The sequence below is a fragment of the Cottoperca gobio genome, chromosome 11 (assembly GCF_900634415.1).
Source record: "Cottoperca gobio chromosome 11, fCotGob3.1, whole genome shotgun sequence".
NCBI classification, from domain to species: Eukaryota; Metazoa; Chordata; class Actinopteri; order Perciformes; family Bovichtidae; genus Cottoperca; species Cottoperca gobio.
The window spans coordinates 17,540,754-17,566,109 of record NC_041365.1 but is presented as its reverse complement, the minus strand read 5'-3'; the positions used below and the strand labels follow the sequence as shown (position 1 = coordinate 17,566,109).

Sequence of the window (25,356 nt, the reverse complement as noted above, 5' to 3'; positions counted from 1 at the left end):
TATTGCCATAATTATGGTTTTCTAAAATGTACAATGGGAAGGGATAATAGGATTGCAGTATACATGCAGTGTCCTGGCCACTGAGTCTTACTGAGTCGAGGGTCAAATTCAAGCAGAAAGTGCTTCACATCTCACAAAGTCGTGCTCAGGTTAGACTCTTTGTAACGGAGATGTTTAGAGCACTGGTTCCCAGATTAGCTTGTGTTCAATATTATTATTATAAGTGAAGACTATTGAGAGCAAGTTGTCTTTTACAAGGACACCCTGATTACAGTACATATAAACAATAGAAGCACACAAATGTTACATACATCAACAAATTATACAACCAACAGGCCAAGGACGTCAACATCAGTTCATATAAAACACATGCATTCATCATGCTCTATGTTAAAAGGGATTTATATTAATTAAAATGGATTACCATGTTTAATTTCATAAGCTTCTGCAGATTGTTCCACTTGTGTGGAGCATAGTATTTAAGAGCCAGTTTACCAATCTCAGTATCAACATGATGATTTTTGAGGACTAAATAGTCTTGGGACCTAGTGCAGTGTTAATTTAATCTATAATCAAATATATCTATGAGACCACATGATTTAATTTGAATTAATTTATAGACAAAGTGTATAACATAAGCATCCTAACTTCCCAAAAATCTTTAAAAAACTCTCCTGACTTTAGGAAAAGGGTGAAACTGTCCTAATTTTCACTAATCCTTATGTTTGCTCTTGTATTGCTTTAACACTACCAACAAAATGTCAACATGTGGAATTTATTCACTGGGAGGCTTGTGGCAGACCCTAACGATGTCTTTTAATAACCTCCAGGGGTCCTGGACAGTTTTTCATAAAGTGAACAACCAGCAAACATCTGTATCGTTTCAATTCAAATCTGAGCTGTAACGGCAAACACATTTCTGTTGGTTATTGCTTTCCCTTAAACAGCTACTTCTATTCAAGTATGTGATGTCCCAGAATGCCGTTGGGAAACTCTCAGAGAAATGGGCATGAATGTGTCCTACTGAATGTTTGGGCTGAAATGATTCATCAAATAGATATTGAACAGTACAACTATTTTGCCAATGGATTAATCTTTTTCTGACATTTTTCAAGCAGAAATGTTAAACATTTTCGGGTTAAGGCTTCTGAAATGTCAAGATTTCCTACCTTTGTATTGTGTAAATTGAACATCTTTGGGTTTGGAACTGTTACATAAGACAAAAACAAGACATTGAACTTGGACAGAAAGATAATTATAAGTTGTGGTAAGGAATTATGGACAGGGGGACACAATTTTCAAAATCAGGCCCCTCATCCAAGGCTCCATCCTTAATTTCTTCACCACCCACCGTCCCGAAAAAAAATATTTCTGTCCTGAAGGCAGTGTGAACCGTCAAATATTCTAAAGATTACATTTTGTTTGTTTGTTTTTTGTTATTGTCATCTATAGTGGCTATTTTCATAAAAACACACAACTCAAATGTTTTATTAGGAATTAGGAAATACATTGTTGTATTTCTATTTAGATTTTTGCTTTGATAAAAAAAAAATCTTGGCATAAGTAGTCAAGTTTCTTGACAAAAACTACATTTTTACAAGATTACATTTGAACACATGATAACGTTATAATTTACCTTCGCCCTATACTCATTTTTACTGAATAGAGTTTGAACGCATTATAATGGAGCCTCCATTACTGCTAGCTGTTGGCTCTGTTATCTAGCCAAGCAGGGCTGTGCTGCTAACAGCTAACGTTAGCTCTCCTCTTGCTCCAACATGGATTTGTTGTTCACAATGTAGCATTATTGCCATAGACCTTTGCATGCTCCCCCCCACCCTAGCTTCACCCTAGTTGTACAAGTTAACCTTGGACAAACCCTGACTGAATTAGTGTGAGCACACCTGCAGCAGGTTGTTGGTGAACTGTTGACTTATCATCTGTCTTTTCTATTCTTATACATCTCTAACTTTGAAGATTCTTGTTAGAAAAGTCAGTGGATGAGGCTCTTACTTCGCTTCGCTGCTTTATTTCATTATTACCAAGAAAGGTCTTCTCCGACAAAAAGCAATTCTCATGATACAGTAGCCTATATGTGCTCATGTTTCAGAGCTAAAGGCCCTGTCACACATATCCGTATGGCAGAAACGTATGCCGGCGCATATGAAAATTTGCCAGAGTCCAAATACGTCCAACTTTTCATCGGATCGGATCGGAAAAGTGAACATATACAGATACGCATATCTAACCTATTGATAGAGTATCACTTACTTATACAAAACGTATCAGACGAATGCCCAACGAATGCATAACGTATACAAAAACATGGCGTATACAAAATATCGGCAACACGATGTTACGCTGGGGTGCGTTGTTGAACGCTGATGTTTTGAGCATGTTCAAAATGACCGGACGTACCCAACGTGTGTCTTCAAGTTATGCAGACGTTACACATAAGTTACGTTACGTTAGACATAGGTGAATACGGAATACGTACGTCAATACTTACCTACGTAAATATAGTACGTAAATACGTTAGAGGTACGTTAGATATAGGATACGTCGGCTGACGGTAAACCCTACAGCCAATTTATTGATAACGAGTGGATAACCTATTCCTACCCTATGTTAAGATTATGCCTGACGACGGAGTAACTTATTAAACGTGTTTCTACAGTACAGCTAGCGTTCAGCTAGCGTTTTGGGAGCTTATTGGGGTTTGAATATAGTATATAGGGTCCCTGTGAGTAGCTCATCCTCACTTCTTCACAGCACGTCTTGATGAATACATCAACCCAGCATCAGAGAGCATGGAGGATGCTGAGAGGCTGCGACAAGAATACATTCTAGCCGTTCTCCAGCATCAGCATGACGTGAACCAAATGGCACTTTTCCAGCTCCGTTGGCCAGATGCTCTGATATGTTTTAAATAGGTAAGTGATAAGATATCAATAGGTTTGACATACGTATAATAATTAGTTATGTATTCGTTATGTATACGTCAGCTACAACACCGCTGTGGAAAAGTTGGACGTATTTGGACTCTGACACATTTGGAGCTACTTTTCATATACGCCGGCATGTTTCTGCCATACGGAACTGTGTGACAGGGCCGTATGTCTGGCGTGTTCGGCGTATCGTCTGCGTCCTTCGAACGATCACAACTTACCCTTAATTTATATTAACGTATTGCCGATATTTCGTATATGCCAGCATACGTTTCTGCCATACGGATATGTGTGACAGGGCCTTAAGCACCTGTGCTTAAGGCCCTGTAGAACAGTTTACATGGTACAAGCCCTCTGATGCTTCTGTGACGATCCTAATCAACACTGTGCAGCACATCGTGCTAACGTTTATCTGTAGTTTGTTAGTGCTCTTCTCTCTGAGATATAGAAGGAGTGGCATCACACAACATTACTTCTCCACGGTCGCCATTCTGGGCTGCCCGTTGACCTCTGACCCCTTTGGTGAGATGTGAGCATTAATGTGTCTCAGAGGAGAATAAAACAAACTCATAGCTAAGGCAGCAAGGTAGCACATTGACCATCTTTCCAGACACTCTTTTGGCAAACATCCTCATTAAGTGTCCCTGAAGGCTGTACTTGCCCCAGAGCTGCTGCTGAGCCTGACATTGACCTAAATTACATTTTGCCATTAATAAGAATGTGTGTGTGTGTGTGTGTGTGTGTGTGTGTGTGTGTGTGTGTGTGTGTGTGTGTGTGTCTGTGTGTGTGTCTGTGTGTGTGTGTGTGTGTGTGTGTGTGTGTGTGTGTGTGTGTGTGTGTGTGTTATTAGTAAGTATATGTATGTGGGGATGCAATATTAGTTACCTGTGATGACCACCATATAAAGGATTTGTGGATGAACAATTCAGACAGGGTTAAATCATGACATTTGATTTCTTGAATACATTAAAATGATGTAAAATACTGAAATGTTGAAATATTGAATGTATAATATGAAAAATAATAGAGTCATTACATAATCATTTATTACGTTTTTCTAATGTGTGGATTTTCTGCAGGTAGTGGTTGTGTTCTGTCTGTGGGGCACTGATGTCAGCAGAGCTTATGTTTTTCAAGCCAGTAGACCTGCAGAGGGAGGAGACAACCCACCACCTCACACTAAAGGTGAGAACAGCCTTCGGGTCTTATTCAGCCCAAATCTGCTTATGTAGGCTTTGATTTAATTCTTCATGAAGTAAAAAAAAGCTGGTTATATATCTTTGAAATCACCAAACTGGTGGTTTGTATGTGGTTGCCCTAAAAATGAGAACACTGAACATTATTGCATTTACAGTACAAGTCCGCTTTTATATAGATTTCTTTCCAGGCAGCCATTGGTTTAAGTGCATTTCACTATGAATGTCACCATGCTATAACCTATAGAGAGTTAAAACCATCACAGTCAAATGTGTTATTTTATCATTATGTGGAGTTGTACTTGCAAACAGGAACTATTTTGGTGCAAACATGGATGCTCAATGCTCTGAATGAATAGTATGCTGCAGAAAACCATTGCATTGAAGATTTATGCTGATGAAAAACAAAATGCAATCCAGGAGAATACCAAAAAGCAAACATGGATGTGGAAAAAAGGACAATGTGACATTACTGTTTGGCAGCCCGGTCTGAAAGATCAGCTACAAATGAGTTTTCAAAACAGTTACTACTGAAACTTTGATAGAACAAAAAGACTATTATTGAGCTCTCTGTTTGTTTCATTGTGCATTGAAGTAAATTGAAACTAAAGGCTGCCTGCAGAGTGCTGGTAGTTACTACTAGTTACTAGTTACTATGTGCTGTTTGCAGTTAACAGCCTTTAACCTGCATGACTGCTTTGTGTACTGGACATACATGAATGTCAACATGTAAACATATGTCTTTTCAAAGAAGGTGTAGGTAGGCATATTAAGGATCACAAAAAGAGATGTTTTTTGCAGATGAATAGAGTATGTTTGCAGCAGTTGTGTCTAACTGTACCCCTCTCCTCCCTCCAGTCTTCTCAGAGTGGGTCAGCTCAGCGGGCTCCTGCAAGGGGAGGTGCTTTGAGCTGGAGGAGGCTAAACCTCCAGGATGCAGATGTGACAATTTGTGTAAAACCTACTACAGCTGCTGCTCCGACTTCGACGAGCACTGCCTGAAAACAGGTCAGTCTGATGTCACAATCACTGGTTTTACCTCCGTTAACATATTATTCTCCGACAATGACGCTGTGTTTTCTGTCTGGTTAAGTAGTCTAGCAGGATATCACAAAAACAGCTTGGGCCAGGCCTTTGGCCAAGAAACAAGTGATTAAGTTTTGTTGTACTTACTTGTATCTTCAAGGATACCGCTGGTGTTACTTTTTCTTTTTCTTTTTCTTTTCTTATCATCAACAATGTCAATGAAAACATCAAAACCAACAATATGTTATATATATATATACGTTTTTTTTATTTTTTATCTAAAGGCTCAGTCATTTCCTAAAGTAGTTTTTAGCAAATGTTACTCAGTCAGGATACAATTGTTGGGGACTATTTTCAGAGGCAGAATAATCGATATTTGGTCCTCTGGTGCACTGGTTCTCAACCTGGGGGTTCTGACCCCCAATAAGAGTTGTCAAAGCTTTGCGGGTCGTGATGCCTTGAAGCAACGTTTCCACTGCATTGTACGGCTCTACTTAACTTGACTTACACTTTTATGGTTTTCCATTAGGAAAATTTGTGAATAGTACCTGGTACTTTTTTGTTCCACCTCTTTCGAGGTTCCAAGCGAGATTATACGACACTAAAAGGTGACGTTAAAACATTGCAGACCACTGATTGGTCAGAGAGAATCGTCACTAGCATGTCACGGGACATCCTGCATTTTAAATAGTAAACGTCAATTAATATTGCATTTAAAAACATTCACTCAACCCAGATTTTTAGACAAAGGCAGTCGGTTTCAAGCGCTGATCACCCCGCCTACACTGAGGTTATGTACCAGGTACCAAAAGTGAGTGGAGTCGAGTAGAGTCGAGGTGAGAAGAGCTGTACCATGCGGTGGAAATGTGGCATGAGACCAAAACAATTATGGTAGACCTATAGCTCAAGATTGTATTATTTTTTGTGAAGAAATCTAAATGAAATTGTTATTTTTAAAGTTTGCATTGTTATTTAAAATATAAACTGAAAAAACATCTCACATGATGAGGGCAGAGTGAAGACCCGAACACAAGCTGCTGTATTCACAGAGCCTAATCTAGTGATTCTTTGGGGCAACAGTGCATGTGGTATTGAGTCAAAATAAACAACAGTGTGTGTGCTCATGGCAAGTGGCAACCTCTGGGTCTGAAAAGTGACGCTGAAGCAGAAGTACATTAAACCTCCATTCTTTTTAATATCCAGCAAAAAGAAGTCCGATTTTATAGAAGTCTACGAGAAAATGAGCCTACTTCTCACTTGAGTTATTACCTCACTAAACATTTTCCTGATCAGTTTATGTTCTCAATCGCTAGTTTTAAGTCTTCTTCAATACAGCATGATGTTCATTTTGTAATCTATGGTCCCATTTAGAGTAAAATAGACGATGAAGCAGGGTATGCTTTAGGGTGGGGCTACCTTGTGATTGACAGGTTGCTACCACGGTGGGTGCTCTCCGTGTTTTCGTCTTACAACTTTTACCCTTTCAGTGTGTTTTCAGTTCACGAAAGTTAATTGCAACATTTAACTAGCCTAAAATTGTCTTGTTCAGCATTCGGGTGTAGCTCCATCCTGTCTCTTCTGGTTCTAATGGGTGAAGTGCATTTCTTATATACAGTATATGGTACATGTTGATTAAGGAGCATGTCCACCAGTGTATCAGGTTTATTTGTATATGTTGTAAACATATTTAGACATTTATCGATGCTGTTAATCCTTATAATATCAGTAACAGTAAGCAGTATTAGTAGTAGAGTGATAGATTTTTACTACTAAACCTGTTTGGAATACTATACAGAAGAACTACAGAAGCTCCAGTACTCAGAAAGCTCAGTGTACATAACATGATAAGTACTTTCTGCTGTAGCTGATAAAACATGAACAAAGGGCAACTGTCCTGGAGTTAGACAAAATGCCAATTTTCATCTGATGCTAGTTTAGACCTTGGCCGGGGGAAGAGAGTGCAACTGCAATTTCATCTTGAAAACATTAAGCAAACAACAGTGAGATATTTTCCAAGACTATAATAAAACTCTCTCCAAATGAATTCTACAGTCATGAGCAACAATTTTTTTTAATAATGTTTGCTTCTTGGTAAACTGCTCCAGACTTAGTGCTGAGATGTAATTCACAGTTCAGAGTATTCATTCTTAATGTTTGCCATATGGTTTTTAGCCTCTTTTTTAAAGTAGTGAGGCTACTGTAATAAAGTGATACATAATTAACTTTCCTCTTTCCTGTGTCTCAGCGGGAGGTTTTGAGTGCACGCAGGATCGCTGTGAGGAGGATAGGAATAACGACTACGCCTGTCACTGCTCACAGGACTGCCTGGAGAGAGGAGACTGCTGCTCCAACTATAAGTCACTCTGCAAAGGTACTTGTCATGATTTGTCTCTATATAACATTGTATAACAAATTGAGAAAGAATGTACATTAAAGTAGGTAACTTTGTGCTGTTGTTTCTACGTGAGGTGAGACTTCATGGGTGCAAGAAGACTGTGAGGAGATCAAGACAGCTGAATGTCCTGCAGGGTGAGTCTGAAACTGACGTCAAACTCAACAATGAAATATAAAAGTGTGTGCCAACATGCTGTAATTTACATATTTTGTTTTGATTTTATTTAAGAGTAGGTGGAAGAAAATGCTTTAATATTTAATCACTACCTACAACATTCATATGGAATTTAAAACTTGAAAAAGAGGGCCGATGTTACAAAATTACGTCCTTTAGTATCATTTAGAAGGAGTCCAACTGGATTCAGTGAAAAGTAAAAAAACAATTCCCTTAATTCTATTTTAAAATACCACAATTACCGGTGAATTTTGTCTTTGCATTTTGTTTGCTCAGGTTCATCCGTCCTCCCCTCATCATGCTGTCTGTCGACGGGTTCAGAGCCTCCTACCTGAAGAAGGGCAACTCTGTCACTCCCAACATACATAAACTCAGTACGTCTTGACTTTGCCTCATAATTTATTTCCTGAATGCAGTTGTAGTGATTGTAGTCATGATCTGTGGGACTGTGTGAATCTTAGAGAAGCTCTTGTCCATGTTGTACAGTTGTGTGGGAATGAAACCATCTAGGCAGAGCTCCTCAACAACCACTGTGCTTAGCCAACGTAATCTCACAGAAATAAGTGAAATGACCACAACCTCTTGACACCGCATTAAAGAAACAATGTAGGTTTAGGAAAAAACTTGGTTCTGGTTCTCCAGTGCATCCCTTCCCAGCTTTGTGGTGTTGGTGTTGGTTTCCAGCAGGGACCGGCAGAGCAGCGCGTCAAAGCTCTGCTCTTGGCCAGAGGAAAAAGCCACTGCTTGCGGGTGGAAAGCTCTCCACCTCTTAGCGGAGTTCCGACTACAGGTCGCGGTGGCAGCAAAGCTTGATCTGGGTCCCTTCTAACCCATATATTGGAAGCTGATCATCACTGATAACAGCCATTTAATGGGCTGATAACATTCAAAGCGGGTGCAGCATTTGCCTCAACAAGTCACCCCCAATCTATTTTGCTTCCTGCGTCACCCATCTGTTCCTTTTGTCAAGCACAGGAGACAAGAGGAATCAAAGGAACAACAAGACATAACACAACACACCAGAAACCTTGAAGGAGAGTCACCTCAGCCCCCTTCTGAAGAGAGTTTAAAACATGAGGGACACCAAAGCCTCCACAATACATGCCAAATACCACCTATGAGGATTCACTGACCAAATAAAAGAAAAAGTACTCCTCATCCCTTCCCTCACCAAACTCCTATTTTATCTCCCCTAATTCCCCAATGATGTCCGCCTCCACCCTTGGCTTTAAGTCCCAGCATCGGAATCATCCTCTGTCTCCCCAGTCTGATAAAAGCACAACATGTCCAGTTAGCACAACTAATTGTGTACAAAATACAGCAAACTCAGATACTGATATCTGTGGGCCACAAGGACAATGGCACTCATGATTGCCATGACATCATTTTACACAGACAACCCAGGACCCAGCGTGCCACTAGTTATCTCTATTCTATATTCCACTCTGCTCTGTCATCAATTGCCCATTTTGATTTAGTGCTTAAAATATGTTTCACAAAGTTTAATACTGAAAAAACTACTGTTTCCTCTTAGGAGAGTGTGGTACGTCAGCACCCTACATGCGACCAGTCTACCCATCAAAGACCTTCCCAAATTTATACACTCTAGCCACAGTAAGTGACCCGGGGTAATGTCATTAAATACATCAATAGCCATGTTCAAAATATTCTACAGTATGTTGTGATTTTTCCTGCAATACTGATATTTAATATTAAAGTTAATGACATCGCTCTGTGTGATCTCTCTACAGGGTCTGTACCCAGAGTCTCACGGGATTGTGGGGAACACCATGCACGACCCAGTGTTTAATGCCACCTTCAGCCTGCGCTCCAGAGAGAAACTGAACCACCGCTGGTGGGGGGGACAGCCAGTGAGTAAACTCTAGATACCAGCTGGTGACTAAATAAACCATAGTGAAAGAAGACTGCTGTACTCAACTGAAACTTGATACATCTTTCCTTGAGTCAGATAGAAAGTCTGATTTCACATTTTATATCTGTATAGCTTTTAGTACACAGAAGGCCTATAGCCTAGCTTAGCAAAGAGCCTTGAGCAAGTGGAAACTGCTAGCATAGCTCTGTCAAAAGTTAATAAAATGCATTCCAACAACTTCAAAAGTATGTTATTTAACAAACCCTGTACAGCATTAAAGCACTAAAAGTGTAACCTACATATTGTTTAAAATCAGTTAGCTATGAATTGAAGCTATTTCTTGATTAACAACTGCTGGATACACTCCTCAAAACTCCTTTGCTAAAAATAGGCCTTTTTCACAGAAGACATTTGACTTGTAGGAAAAGCACAGGTGTAAACATTGAAATGAATGATGGCTGAATTCCATTTAGCTGCATTGATTTCTGGTTTCTGACATTGTGAATGCTGGCTCACTGTCACTCTCCCTGGAGCATTCGATTAGAACAGAGCCATCGTTAGTGCTATTAGCAACACTTTTTTCTGCTATGACAAGTTTAAATATTTGCTCTGAGAAAGGCCTATTTTGGGGTTGCCAGGTTTCATCACTGTCCTAACTATGTGTTACCATTTAGTAAACACTAGTTGTAAACTGGACTGTAAAAGGACTCAAATAGAGACTTGAGCTCAGCCAGAACCAGCTCCAGCCATGCAGTCACAGCGGGCTGCTGGACCTGTGTAACGACAGCAACAGGGAGTCTGCAGTTCCCCGGTGCTGTGGCTAAACTTAAGCTAACTGCTAACTCGAGCTACGCTGTTTTCCCAGGGCTGCCGACAGCTCTACGCTGTACTTCTTCTCCCTTTGTACTGAGGCAGATTGCAGCTACAGTGACTCACTATCACCTCTAGAGGAACAAGTGGTATTACAGACTGGATGGAGCACAGCTAGCTGTTAGCATGCTAACATCAGTAGATATCTCTGCAACACAACACAGCGACGTCTTTAACGTCAACACTGTTACTTCTTCACACTCTGTTGATAATGTTAGTTCATTATTTTAATGTTTTTTAATTCGGGCAAATCTTACACATTGAACCTTTAAGGTTGTGCTAATTCTAACTCTTACTGCTTAGAAAATGCTGCATGAAAAGGAAATACTCGAGTTAAGTCCAAGTAGCCTATTCTAAATTTGTACTCAAGCACACTACTTTTGTACTTTGTTACATTCCACTACTGGGGTAGAATTATAGCTGTAATGCATCATTTCCTGTCAGTGCAAAGCATTAAAGAACATTGATTTATTGTATACTAACTGGACAAGAAAATAGAACAGTAGGTATACAGTACAGCACATAGGCCTGCCCTACTGTATACAATTAGCTAGTAGTATGGAATTGAGACACAACAGTATGATCTCAGAAGCGAGGTTAAGCATTGCACTGTAGAATTTGTAACCTTAAGTAGTATGCTAACATATCACACAGAATAAGAGGAACATTTTATTTCTGAAAACCTCCTATATCTTCTGTTTTACAGATCTGGATCACAGCAGAGGAACAAGGAGTGAAAGCAGGCACTTTCTTCTGGCCTTGGTACTTAAGTTAGTACTGGAATATTTTTCAAGGCCGGTGTTTGGTCAACATATATTCTAAAAGTTGAATTTATACTAGGCTATACAGTAGGTCTACTACATAATATATTATTTTAAGTCACTGCAGTTGTCATCTTAGATCCTGTTCTATTGTGATATTGGTGGAATCTTTAACTTACAATCAGGAGTCTACAATATGGCTGCTTATTGTGGTCCAAAAAATGTTTTAAGTTGATTCAAAGCTGTGTCAAGCAAAATTGTGCGATTTGTTAAACACAGTTTAAGTGTTATTTTGTGTATAATGTTTCTGTGGAAATCTTCAATTTTCTAAAAAAGGCAGCTAGCCTAATCATACTAATTTTATTTATGTAACCGGTAAGATTTAAAAAAATGTTAACTTAAATTTGTTAATATTCTTACACTATACTGAATCCATTTTGAATTAGTAATCGATTTTAATCGAATCGTGACCCCAAGAATAAAAATCAAATCGTGAGATACCGAAGGATTAACACTATAAAATCAATTTTTCCAAAATGTATCTTCGCTTTTTATCGGTTAACATTTAAAGTCGCTTTTCTCTTTACTTCACACACAGACAGATTTGTTTTAGAAATATTTGCATGTCCATGACATAATGCTCACAAGGGCAACATCCTGAGACTGACTGACAATGGCTCCAAACACACTCAGACACAGGACAATACCCCCACACACTCAACACAACAGAAGCCATTGACCACTCAAACACGAGCGTGTTGAGGCACTGTGTAAAAATGATTTGAATCAATAAACAAATGTTGAAGGAAAGTGGTAAAAATCAGAACAGATTTTTGTGAATAATATTATTATTATAATTATATATATATTATTATAAATATAATATTCTAATAATTATTATTATTATTATTATTGATATTAATTGTAATTAGGCTTTGATTTATTGCTCAAAATGTGTTTGTGAGAGGACATGTTGCTCACAGACATTTGTTAAGACAGATGAGCTCCACTTTTTCCGTTGTTTATAAAGACAGCTTAGTCTTTATACCCAATAAGTCAGGCATCAAGATCCTGTGAGGGATCTGTCAGTGTGTATTGTTTCTTTTTCTTTAACTTGGCCTCCTATTTCTTAATCATCAATCACCATGTTTGGTTTCCAGGGTGATTCCTCTGGAGAGGAGGATTTTGACCATCCTACACTGGCTGCATCTGCCTGATGATGAGAGGTACGGCTTTATTCTTGGGATTTCCCTCAGGATTTTGTTTTAGACATGAATGTACTTCAACAAATCCAATTATTTTTCATCGGGGTATTGTAACACTGGGCTTTTCTCATGGAACAAACTTTGACTTCCAGTAGCAGAAATAGTTCAGTTGGAACTGATAACATCAATGTTGGCTCAGTTCCAATGAAATGTCCCAATAAGTCAAGCCAACACACTATGAACAACCTAAATTGAATGCAGCTGTTGTTAATGTTTTAAGTTGTTTTGACAAGTTAGAATGTCTGCTGTGAGAAAGGTACAGAATATCATTGTGACCATTGACTGGTATATTACTGTTATAGTTCTTGTTTTTAAGTTGAACCAGGACTCAATTAAGGATCATAGAAGGGCGTTTGTGTAATAATGATACATCTTTGTTTTCTCTTCCAAATAGAATTGAACTTTTAAACCTCTCTAGTTACTAACACTGATACTGTATGTGACCATTGCCTCGTTTTACAGCTACAGAGAAGCAATTTTTGACAATGAAGTTCTCAAATCTCAGGGTCCTTCAAACAATGCTCATTACATATATATAAAAAGGAAAAAACCTAATATTTAGAATCTAAGACATAAAATAGTGCAGAACTAAAATATAGGGATAAAATATGACCCCTATATTATTTGCTGTGTCATACAGATATGAAGTTGGTGAATAAAATGTTACCACTGATAGGAATAGGAAAACTATGATAAAGGCTCATTATGAAAACATTTAATTTCCTTTTACTGTAACACACATGCTAACATTCTAGATGTCGTTTAAACTTTCCTTTTATTGCTGAGAACTTATTAAACTCTCAGGTTCGAGGCTCCTTTCCACCAAACTCAAACACTCCTAATGCTCATAAATCCACTGTGACTGTTTTGTTTGTGCCTGTTCAGGATGTGTGTGCAGCTGCTTGAACTGGTTAGGGTCTTATGCAAGTTTTACTTGCATATATGTATACTTTACACATATAATTCTGTCATTTACAACGAGGTAGTTCTCATGCATATAGTTTAAAATATAATATAACTTCTAATGTATGTCAAATGACCGAAAGAACGAGATCACGGGTACAAGCGGCCGAAATGGGTTTTCTCAGACGGGTGGCTGGCGTCTCCCTTAGAGATAGGGTGAGAAGCTCAGCCATCCGTGAGAGACTCGGAGTAGAGCCGCTGCTCCTTTACGTTGAAAGGAGCCAGTTGAGGTGGTTCGGGCATCTAGTAAGGATGCCACCTGGGCGCCTCCCTAGGGAGGTGTTCCAGGCACGTCCAGCTGGGAGGAGACCCCGGGGAAGACCCAGGACTCGGTGGAGAGATTATATCTCCTCACTGGCCTGGGAACGCCTCGGGATCCCCCAGTCGGAGCTGGAGGATGTGGCCCGGAGAAGGGAAGATTGGGGTTCCTTACTGGAGCTGCTGCCCCCGCGACCCGATCCCGGATAAGCGGTAGACGATGGATGGATGCTTACATACATACATACATGGATGGATGTATGTCAAAGAATATTGTAAACTTAGCTGGGTTTCTATAAGAAGTGCTGATGAGTGTTTTATATTTAGTGTGTTGGTGAGTTGGTAAGAGTCTCTTGGAGATGAAGATTGTTTTTTACGTTGAGCAGATGCTGGTTCAGTGAAGGGGTCACAAGCTGATAAGTGTTTTTATAGTGCAGTGAAAGAAGTCCCAGTTCAGTGTGAGTCGAGGTGAGATGCTCGACTGCCAGAAACAACAAACTCAGCTAAGGGTCTGTTTTGTTTACTCATTGATGGTGACCTCAAAATGCCCTCATTTGATGAATAAATAGTCTGTGTTGTGTCTCTTCAGGCCGTACGTTTACGCCGTCCACTCGGAGCAGCCCGATACCTTCGGACACCGGCTGGGACCGCTCAGCAGTGAGGTGAGTGACTCCTGAGGGTGGAAGAGTGACCGTGAGGCTGCTGACAGTGTGAGGCATGCTTCATTACATAATTAAATTAAATATAAATCTGTTCTTTTTAAAAACCCTGTCTACAGCTGGATAACCCTCTGAGGGAGATCGATAACATCATTGGACACCTGATGAACGGTCTGAAGCAGATGAACCTGCATCGCTGCGTCAACGTCATCATCGTAGGAGACCACGGTAAGACAACCGTTATTTATTTAATGGTGACTTAATAAGTAAAATGATGACTTACATTACAGGTCATTTATCAGATACTCTTATCCAGAGCGACTTACAGTGAACTAACTACAGGGACAGTCTCCCTGGAGCAACTCAGGGTTAAGTACCTTGCTCAGGGGCACAATGGTGGCAGCCTGGTATTGAACTCACTACCATCTGGTATTGTATTTGGAAGCCGTACCACTAGACCACCAGGACTAGGCCATCACCACCACTTCCAAAGTAAAAAACAATTGATACAGATAAACCCCCAAAAAAGAACAAATACATCATAGTGTTAGTTAAACCATATACAATGATATTGACTGTACTTAGGCTTTGAATTGATGTTGTCTCTTATGTTGACGTCCTTGGCCTGTTGGTTGTATATTTGTTGATGAATATAACCTTTGTGCTTCAGGGCGTCCTTGTAAAAGACAACTTGCTTTCAGTGTCCTCCCCTGTTTAAATACAGGTTGTAATAATAAGAAAATAGTTTTCAAACTAGGGTCAGAGTCTCACTTTCAGGCCCGCACAGAACTCCAATCCACAGAGTTCAGTGAACCATTTTTACTGGAACTACTTTCTACAAATGAAAAAGTACTTTTGTCCTGTTGACAGTGAGGCCCGCACATCTTCACAGTAACTAAGACATTATTTCTGAAAAGGCTCTGAAGAGCACAAAGTCTCTTTCACCTCCAGTGTACTTTTAGAAACAGCTCACCTTTCAGAGGCAGATATGTCAAAATGTTTGCACATAAAATCAACTTTATCAATATGAGCAGAGAAAAGAACTTGTTACTTTTGGGTGAACTGAACCTTTTGATAATAATTACAGAATGCATGGCCGTGTTCTCTGCCTCTCAGGTATGGAGGAAGCCCACTGTAACCGGACTGAGTTTCTAAGCAGTTATCCGCTCAACATAGACGAGATCCAGCTGATTCCTGGCTCGCTGGGCAGAATACGACCCCGCGACCCCAAATCCATCACATGTAAGAAGAAAGTGACTGGTTTCAACACGAGACTGGATCATATTTTTTTTAAAGTAATACAGGCTTCATTTTAACATGCTTTTTTATTTTCCAGATGACCCAAAGGTTGTGGTTGCAAACCTCACTGTAAGTACTACAAGAACGCACCCACAGTCACAACACAGACATGAAGCAAACTCCTTTTAATGTCATTACCTAATGTTGTTTCAGTGTAAAATGCCAACTCAGCACTTCAAGCCGTACCTAAAGCAACATTTACCCAAGAGGCTTCACTACGCCAACAACCGCAGGATCGAGGACATCCACCTGCTGATGGAGAGGAAGTGGCACATCGCCAGGTAAACTGTGACACACTTCTGCTACATGTGATGATTTAACACCAAGACATCTTTACTTTATTGGTTCTGAGAAACCAGTGTACCGGGATTCTTTATCTCACACTGTCAACACCTTAAACATACAGTAAGCCAATCATTTCACCGTATGGGGTAATTACATTGCCCAAAAACACTTTTCGTTTTGCTCCCATGTTTCATGAGCTGAAAAGATCTAAGACTTTTTCTATGAACACAAAAGGCCTATTTCTCTCAAATATTGTTCACAATGTGTTTAAATGTGTGTTAGTGAGCACGTCTCCTTTGCTGAGATAATCCATCCACCTCACAGGTGTGGCACATCAAGATGCTTATTAGACAGCATGATTGTGTGACAGGTGGGTCTTACGCTGCTTACAATAAAAGGCTACTCTAACATGTATTCACCTACGTATTCACGTATGTCTTACATATGCGTATCTGTATATGTTCACTTTTCCGATCCGATGAAAAGTTGGACGTATTTGGACTCTGACACCTACGGATATGTGTGACAGGGCCTTTAGCTCTTGGATTTCAGCTCATGAAAAATGGGAGCAAAAACAAGTGTTGCGTTTATATTTTTGGTCAGTGTATGAAGTCTTCTTCATCAGCTAGGAAAAGAAAGAAGAAATGCAAATTGGATGTTATTTACTATAACTTAAGTATTGTCATTCACACAATTAAACCATATTTCTTTGATATTCAAATAACTCTTCTACAAAGTTGGTGAAGAAGAAGGAAGTGTCTCTTTTGTCATGCAACTGAACCCTCGGATAGTTTCTGTTATTGAGGGGAGTGTTTTAAATTGAGGACTAATATTTGTTGAAAGAACATGACATTTTTGTTTTTGATTCAGGAAAATGCCAGACAAATTGAGGACTCGCTGTAATTTCTTAGGTGACCACGGCTTTGACAACAAGATAACCAGCATGAAGGTGTAGTATCTTCATACACCTCTTCTTCTCTCCTGTATTACAGCTTGTTTAATGGTGTACTGTATTGTAACTGTATACTAGAATACACCTCTGAGGTTACTGAGATATGATTCTCAAATACTAAGTAATAATCCAGGTTTACTAATGATTTAGAGGATCTGGGAATAATGTGTACATGTCTTTTTTCTTCACGCAGACCATATTTATGGGTCATGGACCGAGCTTCAAGTTCCAGAAAAGAGTGCCAGAGTTTGAAAATATAGAATTATACAACGTCATGTGTGGTGAGAATATTAGAATGATTACACAATTCATCAGGCCATCTTTCCATGTGTGATGTGTCAAGAGAGCTCCAAAACTATTTTTGCAGCTACCCCACAAACTACAAACCTTTATCCCAAAATGTACATGCAAATACATTTGTGATTGTTTTATCAACAAGCGGACCCTCCCCTCTCTCTGTCTCTCTCTGTGTCAGACTTGTTAGGGTTGAAGCCGGCCCCTAACAACGGGACATACGGCAGCTTGAACGACATGCTGAAAGATCCTCCGTACCAACCCAGCATGCCGGAGGAAGTGACAGCACCGTCTCCAGCGTCCGACTCTGATGCCGCTGTGACCCACGACCTGGGCTGCAGCTGCGATGATGAGGTTAGAGGATGGTGATGTCACCACAATCCTTTGTGACTTTCAGCTGTATTTGCAACTGTGAAACAAAAAAATCAAAGCTGCATAAATCAATATTTAATCTGTTAAAGTCATAAAAACATCTTGCGTCATAGAACAAAGTGGAGGAGACGATTGAAGCCTTCAGTCCTGCACCAGATGGGATCTACAGTTACAGTAAGTTTCTCTCCTTAGGGATAAATAACAGCAGCCACAAGTTATACAACGGCCACTTTCTTTACTCCCGTTTGAGGTTTTTTTGGGGAGTTTGTCCTTATCCGCTGCGAGGGTCTCAGGAAGGGGTGTGCCGTATGCTGTACAGATTGTAAAGCTCCCTGAATCAAAGTTGTAATAAGTGATATTGGGCTGTATAAATAAAATTGACATGACAACATACCAGTGGTCAGCTGTGTGTGTGTGTGTGTGTGTGTGTGTGTGTGTGTGTGTGTGTGTGTGTGTAGCGGCAGAAGAAAGAAAAGTATAGCAGTAGTTTTAGTAGTAGCAAGTATCCACTAAATATATATGAAAATCCACCTTTGTCAAGGATGCATTACATCCTAAAACAGTGTTGTGGAGTAACTAGTTAAGTAATTCAATTACAAAATGACTGTAATGTAATCGGTTACTGAGAAAAAATCTGTCTTTTAATTTTTTTTACTTAAAGTTACTAATCAAAATGAATTAAAAAGGAGTTGCATCCCAATATATATATATATATATATATATATATATATATATTGGGATGCAATATATATATATATATATATATATATATATATTGGGATGCATATATATATATATATATATATATACATATATATATATATATATTATATATCTAATATCTATATATATATATATATTATATATAGGTGTATATATGTATATATATTATATCTTATATATATCTACATATATACACATATATCTATATATATATCTATATATATCTATCTCTCTCTGTCTCTCTGTCTCTATCTCTCTCTCTCTGTCTCTCTCTTCTCTCTCTCATGTCTCTCTCTCTCTCTCTCTCTCTCTCTCTCTCTTTGCCTCTCTCTGTCTCTCTTCTCTCTCTCTCTCTTCTCCCTCTCTCCCCATCTCTCTCTTCCCTTCTCCCCCTCTCGCGACATGAGAGAGAGGACAGGAGACGAAGAGAGCCCCAGAAGAGAGAGAGAGAGACAGAGAGACACAGAGAGAGCACACAGCGAGAACGAGAGACGCAGCGAGACGAGCAGAGATGAGAGAGAGTATACACATATATACCATATATATATATACAATATATATATATATACATATATATATACATATATATATATATATATATATATATACATATATATATATATACATATACATATATATACATATACATATATATACATATACATATACATATACATATATACACATATACATATATATATATATACTTTTCTGTAAAAGACTTACAATATGTAGAATATAACATTCATTCTGCTCCAATCTTAATTCAAGTTATATTGAAGAACTTTTAATAAATGTTTGACAGTGATCAGTGTTGAGTACTGTTGTTATACTGGAGAATAACTCTATGATTTAAGATTGATTATCTGTTCTGAAGTGACCTGACTGACTTTGTGTGTGTGTGCGCAGACATTACCAACCTCCCTTTTGGTCGCCCAGCTGTAATGTTTGACACTCAGTACAGTTTGCTTCACCATGTGGAGTTCATCAGCGGGTACAGCAAAGAGCTGGCCATGCCTCTGTGGACAGCATACACACTGCCACGACAGGTACAGGTACACACACACACACACACGTTTTACTTAATGAACATTGCATTGACTATCTATCTATTTATCACACCGTTTTCTACAAACGTAGAAACGTAACTATCATATTTTATAATTGTTTATATTTTACATTACTACAGATTGTATTCTATATCAAACATTATTCTTTTTATTAATCCTGTATTTGGAGACTTAAAACGTGCTGCAGTTATTTAACCATTCCTTATTTATTTATTTATTGTCAGAGTTAGGCCCTGTAGAAATGTTACTCTCAGTAGGCTGTACAGACATACAGTACACATCTTTGAGAATTTGGAGATGAACTGCAGCTTTTAATATAAACAAGATATGCACACATACTCTTTTTGCTTGAAACAAAATGGATGATTATGTACAAAGCTCTCCTCTGGGTTTACTTCAGTAATAAAAGAAGTTTAACAACATCCTCGGCTCGGTGCGAGTGTGCCTGGAGTAGACCCAGACTTCCCTTGTTCTATAGTTGAGCACCCTTTATTTTCTCTCTCTGGATGATATATAGTTTGTTTTCTGGGTTTGAGTTGTTCAGCATCCTGTCAGCCTGTCATACACCAGTTCTTTCAACAGCATAATGTCATCATTAGAACATATTTGATGGATTAATCTCAATCTTCAAGTCTTAACGAGCTGATTTTTTTCATGGAGAACTGAAATAAAGTGAAATAAATTGAAACTTAAAACGCAGGTATTTAGTTTAAAAGCTTTGTGAGCCCTGAAAGTTATGGCACCAGAATCTTTCTCAGCTCCTGACTCTCAGTCTTTCATGTACTTAAACTGGGTGTCAGGTTGTAAAATTCTGACGCAGGCCATGTTAATGACACAAATTACACATTTTTGTAGTTTTTAGAGAGAGGCAGTGTGTTTGTATCGGGGAAGAACACGACGGAGCTGCAAAAACATGCAAACATAAACACAAAGGTGTGAAACAACACCAGTAAACACACAGACTCTATGTCTCTGACACTGAATACACATGCTGGTCACATGTTTACAGGAACATGCTGCAGGTTTACAAGGTGCAGCTGCTAACATGTGGGACACACGCACAAATACACACCATCATACACACATACCTACACAGAAACACACACACAGGCTCCAGGAACACATTTCTCCTTTTTGATATTATTTTTCATTTAAGTTGAAATTATTTGAATTTCATGTTTGCTCTTTTAAAATGTATTTTTTGCAGATTGCACTGTACACGATATATCTTTATCAGACCTCTTTACACAGGAAGAGCAACAGCAGAGCTACACCAAACTAGATATGAAAACAAAACATGTCAAATATAATTGTCCACTTCTCTGCTGTCTGGTGTCTCTCAGGAGGACTCGACTCCCATCCCGGAGGTTTCCCCCGGGGTTCAGTGTATCCGAGTGGACTCCAGAGTGTCAGCTGATCACAGTCAGAGCTGCACCACCTACAGCCAGAACAACCAGCTCACACACGGCTCACTCTTCCCTCCAGGTAAACCTGCAGGAGAGGACTGTTAATTCTCTTTACTTTATTTAACAGGGACAGCTCAAATATCCAACCTGATACACCGTCTCTAACAGTGAATTCTCTTCTGTAGTATTTTATGTGGGCTCTCAGGAAATCACATTTTGACACAGTATAAAATATCTTTATGACAAATCTGACAACCTCGTAATAACAAAATCAAATCAATCAAACAAAAATGATTCCCAACTGAAACAGTGGTCAATCCAACAAAACCAGAAAAGTGCTCTCACGCGCTAACAGCTAAGTAGCTCGATCTCCGACACAAGAAGACGTGCTCTGCTGTGGTCAGCGCTCGGTTCAGTTTGTCATTTGCTAAACTATAGTCCCAAACACATTATCCTTCCCGGGACGACAGTTTGTCTCGAGCCCTGACTGCTGTAATGTTTGATTGAATGAATAGATAGTGTGCAAACACGCGACAAAACTGTGTGACGTATGCGTGCGACGCCATGTTGGATGATATACAAATGAACAATGGCGTCTAAAGCGAACAACAACAGCAATACAACTCCGACTTCTTCAAAGTATTTTGACTTTGTCCTCTGCAAAGACAAGATTCAGAGGAAAAAGTCCACATTTGCGGCCGTGACCCGTACACGCTAAAGCCGTCGGATTATATTGTGGATTTAGATTCATTACCGCCGATTGAATATCCGGATATTGTGAACTACCTTGTGCTGCAAACGTCGTGGGCAACCAACGCACAAATGAAGGCATACAAGAACTTAGATGCTTATAATGTCTTTGTTTCTGGCTGGGTTGGTAGTCTTCTTACCAAACCACTGAAAGATGACAGGGTGCTCGTCCATGCCCGTGTAGATCACTCTCAAAGAGCTGGAGATACACCGCTCAAGCCGTGGTTTGTGAGTGAGAAGAGCGGCGATGTTATCCTCACACACTGTGATTGTATGGCTGGATTAAGCGAAGCATGTTCTCACATTGGTGCTTTGCTTTTCTCAAGTGAAGTAGTCTCAAGAATAAGCCAAACACAAACATGCACAGAAGAAAAGAGCAAATGGCATCACATGTAAAGAAAGTGCCTTATTTACCAGTCAGCAATGTGGTGAAGTGAGGTCTTACAGTGTTCGGGTATATCATAAGCACAAATGTTTAACGTAAACATTGAAAACATAGCTTTAGCATGAGCTCTTACCAGATATAAAGTGGACCCCACACACACGGGTGAACTGTGCTTTGTCTTCTGTTAAATCCTCACGAGTTATGTTGCTAAACCACAGCTGACGGCGTTCGGTAGACAGTAATTCATCCCTCTTTTGTGGATCGTTGTTTTTGATGATTTTAGGAAAGCTAAAGAATCGTTTCTCTGGGTCACGAGTAGCGTTATGACCACAATTATACACTGCGCACACGATTGGCATTTTCTTTCAATCTTAGACGTTTAAATACAAAGAAAATTATGAAGCGTTGCAGCAACTCACACGTGAACGGGCGCCGTCTTGGTTGTGTATACCATCCAACATGGCTGACTTACGGGTTGGGACGTAAGCGTGACGTCACATGCACACCATGTATACTAACCACAATAATCTTACCTTGGTGTGCAACTCAAGAGAACGGAAATAAGAAGTGTAAACTGAAGCCGTTGTTGATCACTTGCAGCCCAGAGTAGCAGTCAATGACGATATATAAAAGTCAACAAAATATGGTTTTCAAAACGTGTGAATCATTGTAACCACGAGGGTTCGTTGTGCATACAGTCACAAATGAGAAGCACACACACACATACGCACACGCACGCACACACACACACACACACACACACACACACACACACACACACACACACACACACACCCTCTCCCCCCCTCAGGCTCAAGCCTGGCTCAGATCATTGCTACACCTCAATGATTTCCTAAAATTGTTATTTATATCTGTACTTAAACATATATTTTCACATATTATTTTACAAGTGCTATAAATATTTATTTTGTATTATATTCATATATTTATTATATACTTTTGTTTACAGTATATAGTAAATGTGAAAACTGATGCAACACCTGATCATTTATGTTTTATTGGAAATGAGGTTAAATCATTTTGCTCAAGGTTTTGGTCAATTTGACTTTAGTGTTAATAACCAGTTATTAGTGAACATTTATTTTTATACCATATGTACAAATTCACCATTAGATCAGGCTGTGCATAACAACTAGTTATGTAATAAGGTGATGCATTATTTTCTACTGACATGTGTTTTTATATTTTAAAACACATTAAGGTTACTGTTTTGAGACTAATGCAGCAAGAAATATAAAGTACGTGTTGTGTGATTTTGTTGACAGAGCTGGCAACGTCTCCAGAGTCCAGATTTGACGCCTCGCTCATCACCAACATCGTCCCCATGTACCCGGCCTTCAAGAGTGAGTCACTCTTCGTTCACACTGAACATACAAGTTAACTTTATTAATCCACAAGGGGAATCTGGGGTCACTGGGGCATTATAGTGGCATCCCTGCAGAGATTACCAGCTAGTGGACACAATAACAGGAACAATACACAAAACCAAAGTCATACTAAAGTCAATAACTGTGAAGGTGAATTCATGTGAATTTCAACAAGAAGCTCAGTGGGAATTTGAGGATCTGGCTCTTTTAGGTGCTATACCAAATTCAGTGAGTTTGTCCATTACTACAAGCTACAAACATAAACGTCAAGTTAAATCTCTGACATCTGAATTTAAAAAGTCTTATATTCTGAAGGGCTTTTGTCAAGTATTTAACGTTATTACTGCTTCATTCAGCTGTGTGTGATTACCAGATTTATGAGCCCTGTCTCACTTCCTGTACGTCAGCGACATCCAGTCGTATCACATGAGACAGAAGTGTGGTGATGTCAGGTCTGAGCAAGGACAGCCTGATACCCATTGTTGCTGCAGAAAGAGAGGACTTATCAGGACAAAACACACACTCTCTCTGAATTGCTGTCTCCTGCATCACCACATAGTTCATCATTGTCGTCAGCTCAGGGAACACTCAGCTCAGCTCAGTGTGCGTCTGGGGAATTTATAGCTTTTCTTTATTACAGCTGGGACACAGATTGGATACAGCTTTAGGGGGGGGGGGGGGAACAGCAGGCTGACAGTGTTTAGTTGAACATGGAACATATTCTTGCAGAATAAGCTTCAGTTCTCAGGTCAGATTAACATTAACACTGAACATTTATTTTTAGCTCATTTAAGGATGTTTAACTTCTCCAGTAAATCTTGATTTGGTCAATTCCTCAGTTTTTAGCCCCCTTCTCCTTTTCTTCCTGCAGCTTCAATAAAACAAACTTACTTTGTGAAATGAACTAATGAATTGAACTACATTGCTTGAATATTGATGTACAGTAATAAGGCAGAGCTAAGTTTTATGAATCCTGGGCAACCTTTCACAGCATTTAGTTTTAACATACAGTAATAACAGTGACAGTTAGTCCGTCGATTCAATGTTAAAGAAACTCTAAGATACATTAGTGCCTTTAAACTAAAAACGTATCAACATGGTTGAACAAATTAATTTAATATTCAGAGAAACTCAAATGTGATACTACTGTATGTTTCTTGTTGCATTTACACCTAGCTGAGCTCTGATCACAATGAATGCGTCCTGCATGCATCTACACCTGCATTAACATACAGTGTTCCTGATCCAGATGTCTTAATATCATAAGTGAATGGGGTTGATGAGTGTAGGCAGGAACCTCCATCATATAAGGGAGATGTATCAGGTCAGGAATTGTTTGTTTCGTAGCTTCTGATTCCTTTTCTTTCTGTCTGCAGGAATGTGGAGTTACCTGCAGGGGACGCTGCTGAGGCGTTACGCTGAGGAATACAACGGCATTAACGTTCTAGCAGGACCCATATTCGACTACAACTACGACGGCCTCCGAGACACCACAGAGAAGATTAAAGAGTAAGGCCAGTGCAGTGTCACCTGAGACCCTCTGTTATATGGAGAGAACACACACACTGACAGTCCCCATAATACCATCCTGGTCCCTTACAAGAAAAATATCATAAATACATCTAAAAGATTACTTATGAATATAACACAATGTATTTGATATGATTAACTAAAGGCAAAATTGAGCTTGAAGGTTCATTATTGATCTTGGAAAACGTAATTTGTCAAAATAATGCTCAGCACCCTTATGGTAGCTTTCAGATGGATGGATGACACAAATCATACCAAGTAAAACTTAATCAAACCATATATAGCAGTTATTATCACATTCTCAAGCCGATGGTGGCTATCATGTCATTTAGCAAAATACATTTATTTGTGAAATAATATGAAATAATTTTTGAAAGATGTTGTCTTAAGTGTTAAAACTGAATAGTTTGGTATCTAGTGTTAATAAAAACATACATATGACATATATGTTATTATGTAAAAAGGATCATGTCAAAACAACAACATATCTTTGTTATAGCAAATATTTTGTGTC

The 25,356-nt window shown here is 39.1% G+C and overlaps 1 protein-coding gene across 2 annotated transcripts in view; it reads left to right on the top strand.

Annotated features, from left to right (window-relative positions):
• Window positions 1-25,356, top strand: part of enpp2l (ectonucleotide pyrophosphatase/phosphodiesterase 2-like) — a 35,784-nt gene that overhangs the window by 898 nt on the left and 9,530 nt on the right. For both annotated transcript variants that reach the window (XM_029442638.1, XM_029442639.1), the window contains exons 2-23: window positions 4,028-4,133; window positions 5,003-5,152; window positions 7,416-7,541; window positions 7,639-7,699; window positions 8,016-8,113; window positions 9,274-9,353; window positions 9,491-9,610; window positions 11,189-11,244; window positions 12,404-12,469; window positions 14,319-14,391; window positions 14,508-14,616; window positions 15,505-15,630; window positions 15,725-15,756; window positions 15,841-15,968; window positions 16,843-16,921; window positions 17,118-17,205; window positions 17,400-17,572; window positions 17,704-17,764; window positions 19,223-19,362; window positions 20,727-20,868; window positions 23,211-23,288; window positions 24,689-24,821. In XM_029442638.1, the coding sequence (XP_029298498.1) occupies window positions 4,028-4,133; window positions 5,003-5,152; window positions 7,416-7,541; window positions 7,639-7,699; window positions 8,016-8,113; window positions 9,274-9,353; window positions 9,491-9,610; window positions 11,189-11,244; window positions 12,404-12,469; window positions 14,319-14,391; window positions 14,508-14,616; window positions 15,505-15,630; window positions 15,725-15,756; window positions 15,841-15,968; window positions 16,843-16,921; window positions 17,118-17,205; window positions 17,400-17,572; window positions 17,704-17,764; window positions 19,223-19,362; window positions 20,727-20,868; window positions 23,211-23,288; window positions 24,689-24,821 (2,225 nt within the window). The remainder of the gene's footprint in view (window positions 1-4,027; window positions 4,134-5,002; window positions 5,153-7,415; window positions 7,542-7,638; window positions 7,700-8,015; window positions 8,114-9,273; window positions 9,354-9,490; window positions 9,611-11,188; window positions 11,245-12,403; window positions 12,470-14,318; window positions 14,392-14,507; window positions 14,617-15,504; window positions 15,631-15,724; window positions 15,757-15,840; window positions 15,969-16,842; window positions 16,922-17,117; window positions 17,206-17,399; window positions 17,573-17,703; window positions 17,765-19,222; window positions 19,363-20,726; window positions 20,869-23,210; window positions 23,289-24,688; window positions 24,822-25,356) is intronic.